At 32.9% G+C, this 8835-nt stretch overlaps 1 protein-coding gene across 1 annotated transcript; it reads left to right on the top strand.

The window, feature by feature from the left end:
- Window positions 1-6309: 6309 nt before the first annotated feature.
- LOC103407084 (floral homeotic protein DEFICIENS-like) lies at window positions 6310-8835 on the top strand (the record flags this gene model as incomplete). The annotated part of the gene is given in 7 exon segments (NM_001328749.1): window positions 6310-6567; window positions 6680-6746; window positions 6870-6931; window positions 7058-7157; window positions 8032-8073; window positions 8163-8207; window positions 8321-8835. Coding segments are annotated over 7 exon segments (699 nt in total). The 5' UTR covers window positions 6310-6379.

The raw sequence follows: 8835 nt of genomic DNA, 5'->3' as shown, positions 1-8835 counted from the left end.
GGGTGAGAAGGGGGGAATGGAAATAGTAATGCTACCGATCATTTTCAATCCAACCTTCTCATTTTGTTTTCCCATTTGTTTTTCTCATCTTGCAAAGTCCTATGATAATTGAAATAGTATGTTTTTCATTTGCCTTATAAAGATCAATTTTATAAATAATTTATTAAATTAAAAATCGTTTAACCGTTCAAATAATTGTTAGATGCCTAAATAATTTTAGAATTGGTTGATTTTTGGCATAATTAATCTTTATTGTGTGAATTAAAGAAGAGAAAATTCGAATTATTGTTTACGTTGAAGTATGAAAATGAGAGCTGACAATGTTATTAGGAATTTGAATCCTTTTTGGGCCTTAGTGTCTGAAGCATAAGGACTAGGAAATTTATGTCCTTAATTTGTGTGTAGTGTGTCAATATAATGAGCTAGTGAAGACCGTCAGAATCAATTTGAGTAAGTTAGATTAACTGGTCATTGAGCTCCGGACGATGAGATTCGAAGAGAATCTCTGTCCGGTTACTAGCAGTTTTATTTTAAAAAAAAACCTTATTATGGGGTTGGGTGTTTGATTGGACATTTTTTAAGTCTCTGCCGGATCTTTTTATTAGTTGCATGCATGATCCTTGGATTTGTACTTGGTACCCTACACAATTCAAGAACTTCGGGTATCCTAAACTTACCGTTGCCTTGTAGTAGGATTCCCTCATGTTTAAACCGCTACGATTAAGGCATATTAACATTTTGTTTTGAATTTTTTATGTAAAGAAAAAAGACAAAAAGGAAAGTGTGAGGGGGGGGGGTGGAAGGGGATGGTAATATGAAGGAGAGAATTAGCTTTACAATATTATTTTGAATAAACGATATTATTTACACTAAGACCATCTCCAACCATTGGGGATTTAGCTTAAAATTTTAAGCCATGACCCAGAAATTGCTTTTCTCCACCAATGGTTATGGCTTAAAATTTTAATCTCAAATTATTAAATAATTATTTTAGCCTTGTTTTTTTTTTTTGGCTAACTTTTTTTTAAAATAAAATTTTTGTAGGTTATCCTAATTTATTTTTATGAACATTTTCATCTAAAAATATTTAAATTCCATTAAGTAATTAAAAATCATACAAATACATAGGTATCTATACAATTTTAAGTGAAATATGAAGTGCAGTAATAATTCTTTATTTTCAATATGAGTTTTGATATAATAAAATGAATATACCTCAAGGGAAAACAATTATCATAAAATTACCTTCCTTTTCATGGGAGAGTGAGCGATGATATTTGTTATTTGATTTTATTATGTAATTATCATAAAATCTCCTCCGTTTAGTTGGATGCAATTATATATGTAATTATGTAATTGTATTCTTGAGCGATGATATTTGTTATTTGATTTGATTAGTCATTTTTAAGGCCCGTAATTGAGGGAAGGCTGGCCTTCCATGGTGGTGCTCCCGGTTCTATGGTCATGGCCATGGAACGCTCCTTAATTTGGTTCATATTTAAATTGGAACAATACTTGGCTGCTGAAAATTTAGTAGCTATTCATGCTTTGAACCAATCAAATTTTGACGTGTATCTAAATAATAAAATTATAAACACAAATTGAACACGTGTCCAAATATGATTGAGTGAAAGTAGGAATGACTGCTGAATTGGGCTATCGACGAGCCAACCAAATTGTGCTCCCCGCTCTATGATCTCGCTAACCTGAGTAAGCCTAGGTCTGACCCTAAAACTTGACTTTGGTGAATTCCAATTTCACAAAGTGACTCATGAAGTGATGAGTAGAACTATCGACGAGCCGAGCCAACCAAATATCATTCCAATTTGCCAAAAAAATGATATAACAGATTTGAGACTTGTTGTAACAAAAGGGCCAACATCCCCAAACAATTAGGTGGTTTTGTAATACGACCAACATCCTCATATGTGCAAGGTGAGCTGCCCAATCTAAACACATGCATCTAACTTTCTGCGCAGCTTTGTTGATAATATTTTTTAATACACTCAATTAGTCTTTTTTGGGTACTTAAGGTATTGCTTGTGCGATCTGAGATAGCTCATAGCTCCACCCGTCCACCTGCACTTAGGTTTACTGTCTTTATATACGCAGATGATGACTGATGAGTAAGGTGTGCAGACCTGTGCATATTTTTTTGTTTTAGTTATGCAATCATTTACTGTTCTTCTTAAATATAATTTACTTTGATTTGCATAGTTTTACCTTGTTCAAATCAGTATCAAAACATTGTTTTCTGGCCTGGATATGTATGGCAGACGTAAGCTCAATGTTTTATAACTTTCATTTGACAAATAAATTGTACAGTCTTTGAATTTAGTCTGTTGATGTGTTGCCTATCAGGGAGCTTTTTTTAATTTGGGACACTTTGGATGCAGTCTCTAGCTATCAATATTCTTTGATTGAAACCTTATTAGTTTTTAGTTTTTGATTGAGGTCCTTGACATTAATGAAATAATGTAAGTTACTATATGTTTTTAATTAAAAATTAAAAATTGAAATTTGTAATTGTTTATATTAATGAGATTTTAAATAAAACCCATAATTTATGGGATTAAAAATAATAAAATATAAATTATACTCTCTATTATATTGTGTGTGTGTATATATATATATACATATATGTATGGGTACATTAACCAAAATTAACAAAAAAAAGTTATTGTACCAAAACATGGATACATTCTCAAATCAACGAAAAAGAATGTACCCATATAAGTTTAAACATGGATTAAAAAATTTGAATGAATTTTATATTAAAAAAAGGGTACATTTTACCTATAACAAATTGATATATTTGAGAATGGGTACATTTAAGATTAAAAAAATTGAAAAATTATATGAATGGGTACATTTAAGATTAAAAAATTGAGAATCTTTTTATATATAAAAAAAAAACCTAATAGGTACAAAGTTAATTTAATTTAATTTTTTTTTATTTTGGAAATGTTTGAATTGAAAATTAATTAGAATTTTAATAGAGGTGTGAGTATTAAACCCTAAATTAATTACTAATTTTTATATTAAAAAATTATATAATAAACATGTAAATTCATTATCACATTAATGCTAGGGACTTGAATCAAAATTTGAGAACTAATAAGGTCTTAGTCAATGAACAGTAAAAACTAGGGACCGGATACTAATTTTTCCTTTTAATTTTTGAATATGTTGTATGACATTTAACCATTTGTAAAATTAAAAAAATTAATAGAAAAGAAACATTTTGCTTGAGAATATAATGAATCCTTCTTGTAATGTTTGGATTTGTCTGATCACCATGTGTTTAAAACTCAAGTTGTCTAAATTTGTTTCTACGATATTTTGATGTAGCGGTTTTATCTGTTAGGATAAAAGATTAGTATTGTTTTACATTGCCAGGTGTCACAAGTGTATTGGAGACTCTAGAAGTCAGATATGTGTCATTGTATTTATAAGGATGTATGATGTAATAGTTGGATATAATAAAATACAGTTTCTCTCTCTACATTCTCTCTCTTCGAAAGCTTTCTTCAGTTCTTCTTAAGTTCTTCTTCATAGTTTGTTCTTAGCATTATCATGGTATCAGGTGGCCATTGATTCTAATGCCTTGGTTTTTCTTCTTTGAGAATCACTATTACGTTTGTTCTCTTTTTCATGCAGATGCTGGTTATCACAAGAAAGCATAGTAATCACAGTATCGAACTGTATCAGATTAGCATATGTTTCAATGTCATGAAAAGGACTTTTTATGGCATTGTTCAATGTCATTGTATTGGCAGACTTTCCACGACTCATCGATCTATGACGTGCATTGTGGTGTTTGAAAAACGTCATAGAAAGGTTTCCATGACATTTTTCAAACGCCATGAAATTGTTCTATCTAGTAGCTTGATATGAAAAAAATACTCAACAAGCTAAGGGGCCTGAACCAATTTGAGAAACTGGCTTAGAACCATTTTTGGGTAATTAATCATATTATGAAGGAATCTATATGAATTCGGCGGAGTAATCAGCAGTCCAAGAGTGGACCTTCTTAGGAAACTAACACAAAACTAATAGGTCATCAACAAGAACACTCAATAGCACAGATTGTGAAGGCAGGAGCTAAAATCAAGGCATGCATACGAAGCTTTAACAGAGAGAGGTCATTCACCCCTTCTGATGAGAGAGAGAGAGAGAGAGAGATGGGACATGCGTTGTGGTAGATAGGTGATAACCAACAACGTTAATATCTTCGAAATCTCTCAATCACACTCCTCACTCAAACTCGATATTGTCGTCCAAGTACAAACTACTCATTTACACCTTGTATATTGTGTATGTGTATCATGAGACACGCATGTAATTTGGTGGATACTACACTCTGATCACATTGTAAATAATTTATTGAACATGAGTCATTGAAATTAAGTTTTAGTGTTCAAATTAACTCAATTAGTGAAATGTTAATACAACAAAGTTTTGTGAATCTGACCGCATCTTATATAAATATCTAGAAAGTATTTGAAACACATGTTGTTTGATGGATATATAGTAGAACTAAAATTTTTTTTTGTCACTGGTATATACATTTCTTATGTTTATTTATCTCCTCATATCGACATATGCAGTTCTTAATTTCCCTAGATTTTGTAAATCAATTTAATTAATCAACTCTATAAGCTCTCCATCGGACCTTGATTACTTCCACATACCTCTCATTTGAAGAATGTACAATGAAAAACTCATATTGTTGTTATAGTTGTGGTTTCCTATCACTTGCATGAGTTTGGATAAATTTGGTGCTTTATACCCTATCTATGATATAAAAGACTTAAACAATTAGTCCTCAAGTCTTTGATTTAACGGAGCATGTAAGTGTCCACGACATATGAAAGGTTTCTATAGTTTGCATAGTTACACAGCATCCAAAGTACGAGATCTTAGCTTCTCTCTTATAACAATGATCAATTTCTTGATTTGAAGAGAAATTTTCACAAATAACAAAGCAGGAAATCCCCCTAAGTAAACTTGCCATCTAATAATAAACAAGTGTCACCAATACAAATATATCTTACCAGTACAAATATATCACAAAAACGATAGACACAACATACTTATATACCTATGTCAAGCACACACAAAAACAATGCAACCCCATATTAAAAACCTAGTTTAGTCGCTGAGAGCATATTAATATAAAGATTCTCTTTATGGGTCGAATAGTATAAACACAAGAGAGAAAAGGAGAGATGCTATATCTATCATACATACAGTGTTACTTGCTGGTAATATAATTTTGCATATGTATCAAAAATTGAAAAAATTTGCACAAGCAAAGGATTTTGTACTACCGCGCGTACATATAAATGTAATCAGTTTGGTCCTAGACACATTCAAAATTTGAGATCTCCCTAGCATGCATGATATTATGAAACTGTTAACTCAAGTAACTAGCACGCTGAACAGGACTCGTGTGTTTGTGTTCCTGTTCCTGTACTGTCGTGGTCAAAAGAATCGAAACCCTATGCACTATAGCTACATCAGACGCTATCATCGGTAGGTTCAGAACTACTGTTAAACATTTAACTTAGCAACTAGCAATCTCTAGGCTCTAGCTAGCTAGCTAGCAACAAGCCTACAAGCCTGGCCACACCATATAGGACAAGGATTGTTTGTCCTCCACTTCCGATGCCCTTTCCGTGCCCTCCTATTTGTGTGGTCACGGTTAAACCACGTCAACATTTTATATTACTATTCATTTTTGTCTTATTATATTTATAAAAAAACAATATAAAATGTTGACGTGGCTTAACCGTGACCACACAAAACATGAGGGCACGGGGAAGGCACCGGAAATGGAGGGCAGACAATCCTTGTCCCACTATATATAGGAGGTGGATAGTCTACCCTCCTATTTTCATACTTTTCTCATCCCCTCATGTTTTGTGTGGTCACGGTTAAACTACATTAACATTTTATATTTCTATTATTTTTTGTTTTATTATTTTTATAAAAAAAATCAATATAAAATGTAGACGTGGCTTAATCGTAACCACACAAACAGAAGGAGATGAGAAGAGTATGAAAATGAGAGGGTAGACAATCCACCTCTATATATATATATATATATATATATATATATATATATATATATATAAAGATTAGAAGTTAGCAGTTTAAGCAGCAGACATTCCTGGTTAGACTACAACCCAACTTTTCATCTCACTTTCCCGATATAGAAACCCTTCTGCTTTCCTCTCCATTTCTTCATCCACACATGACTCCCAATATTATATACACAAGCAACCCCATCTTCCCATTTTTTTGATATATCAAGTAAAACAAGATCAGAAAATTGCTAGGAAAAGGTAAGAAATTTGAGAGAGAGAGAGAAATTATGGGTCGTGGGAAGATTGAAATCAAGCTGATCGAAAACCAGACCAACAGGCAGGTGACCTACTCCAAGAGAAGAAATGGGATCTTCAAGAAGGCTCAGGAGCTCACCGTTCTCTGTGATGCCAAGGTCTCCCTCATTATGCTCTCCAACACTAATAAAATGCACGAGTATATCAGCCCTACCACTACGTATGTCCTTCTCTCGTCAAACCCTATTATTATTATTTTTTTAATTTATCTTTTTTTATAATTAATTTCCTCCTTTCTTTTTGCAATTTCTGCTTAAATTTTGATGTAATAGGACCAAGAGTATGTATGATGACTATCAGAAAACTATGGGGATCGATCTGTGGAGGACACACGAGGAGGTTAATTATAATCAAGGATATCTTCTCTCCACTTCTTTTATTTGTTTATTTTTTTAGATCTTGGAAGTTTTATAGTGTTTTTTGTTTCTGGTTAATTAATTGGTTCTTTGGCCGCGGGTGCAGTCGATGAAAGACACCTTGTGGAAGTTGAAAGAGATCAACAATAAGCTGAGGAGAGAGATCAGGTAATTACATCTATTACATTGGGAAATCCAGAAAAAAAGGAATCAACTTGTTTCTGAGAGGAATATATATGAATATTACAGGATTAGATTAATATACATGTATTAATTAATGTATAAAATTAACAGGCAGAGGTTGGGCCATGATCTAAATGGCCTGAGCTTTGACGAGCTGGCTTCTCTTGACGATGAGATGCAGTCTTCCTTGGATGCCATACGTCAAAGGAAGGTCGGATTTTCGTTTCTAATATACTTTTAGTTTTCTGTATCGAAAAATAATTATAAAGTTCAAAAGGTACCTGAATATAGATCTGTAAAAATCTGATATTAGGGTTCCAGGAATTCCAACCTTTTTGTAATTTAATTCTGAAAAACTTAAGTCCACACTATTAAGTCCTGATGGATTTCCTAATAATTTTTCATAATAAACATTTCTTTTGAGGAGTATAATAAATAATTTTTTTGACATGTAGAATTTTGTAATCCCTCACACACAAGCCTTGATAATCAGTCACTCAGTATGAAAACACCTTGAAATTTGAGATTTCGATTAAAAGATGAGAACATTATTAATTTGTATGTGTGACAGGATCTTACTGAATAGAAGTTAGTACTGTTCTATTGCTCATGCTAATCGTAAGAAAAACGTTACAATCGAAGTTCTAGCCATTCGGTCTAGAAGTAGACTCGTACAATTTGAGAAATTTTGCAAATTGTACAGTATTCAAGCGGGTAGTCCATGTGTCATAATACAAGTAGAGGACACAGAAAAATATATCATTTCCTTCCCTTTGTATTATGATATGTGAATTCACTGCTAGAATAGCCGGCACTTGAAAATATCCCTAATAATAGAATTCGGAGGAACTTTCTAATTTAGTTGCTTTGGGCTTTTGCCAGTTATGTAACGAAAAAAAACCCAAGTTTAAAACCTAAATGATACTTCTTATAGTGTATCTCACTTCCGAAAGCTTCTCCCTACATCCTTAAAAAATCTAGCACAAATAGTTCTTCCCAATCCTGTATTTTGTGTATCACTTAATTTGAGCTCCTTGACGTTGATGACGGATTTGGCAATGTAATTATTTGTTGGATTTTTACAGTACCATGTGATCAAAACTCAGACGGAGACCACCAAGAAGAAGGTTATTTAGAAACTTTTACTGGATCATAAGTTAATATTTGTAAGTTTCGAGTACTATTTTTGAAATTCAATAAAATCCCACCACTGCAGGTTAAGAACTTGGAGCAAAGAAGAGGAAACATGCTGCATGGCTATGTAAGCGTATATATAATCAAGCATCCTAATATATATCAATTCAGTTTCTAATTATTTCCTTTAATTATTATATGTTTTTATTGCTATCTAATACTGTGTTTGAAAACTTAAAGTTTGACCAGGAAGCAGCCGGCGAGGATCCACAGTATGGTTATGAGGACAATGAGGGAGACTACGAATCTGCACTTGCATTGTCAAATGGGGCGAATAACTTGTACACTTTCCACCTCCACCACCCTAACCTCCACCACGGAGGAAGTTCCCTCGGCTCCTCCATTACTCATCTGCACGATCTCCGCCTTGCTTGATCGTGATCTGAGATATGATTAATCATCACTAAGTTATATATTAAGGTCACTTATAACTGCTTTTGTTCTAAAGTGTTTGCTTGGTGACTATCTTTAGGCAAGGAGTTAGACTTGGACTACCTCTGAAAACAGATGCATAAATATGTGTGTGGTGTTTTAATCAATGATAGCACTAAAAAAATCCGCGCCCTTGTTGCTTGTGGGTTTGTTTGTATAATTAATACTTCTATTCTATATATATCATGGCAGACATTGCTTTTGATATTTTGGTTTGTTTGTCTTGGATGTCTTGTTTTGGCTTTAGGGACTTGTTTGGAAAA

This window comes from Malus domestica, chromosome 02 (genome assembly GCF_042453785.1).
Source record: "Malus domestica chromosome 02, GDT2T_hap1".
Lineage (NCBI taxonomy): Eukaryota > Viridiplantae > Streptophyta > Magnoliopsida > Rosales > Rosaceae > Malus > Malus domestica.
Note: the sequence above shows the minus strand (reverse complement) of the source record. Positions and strands in the feature narration are given on the sequence as shown.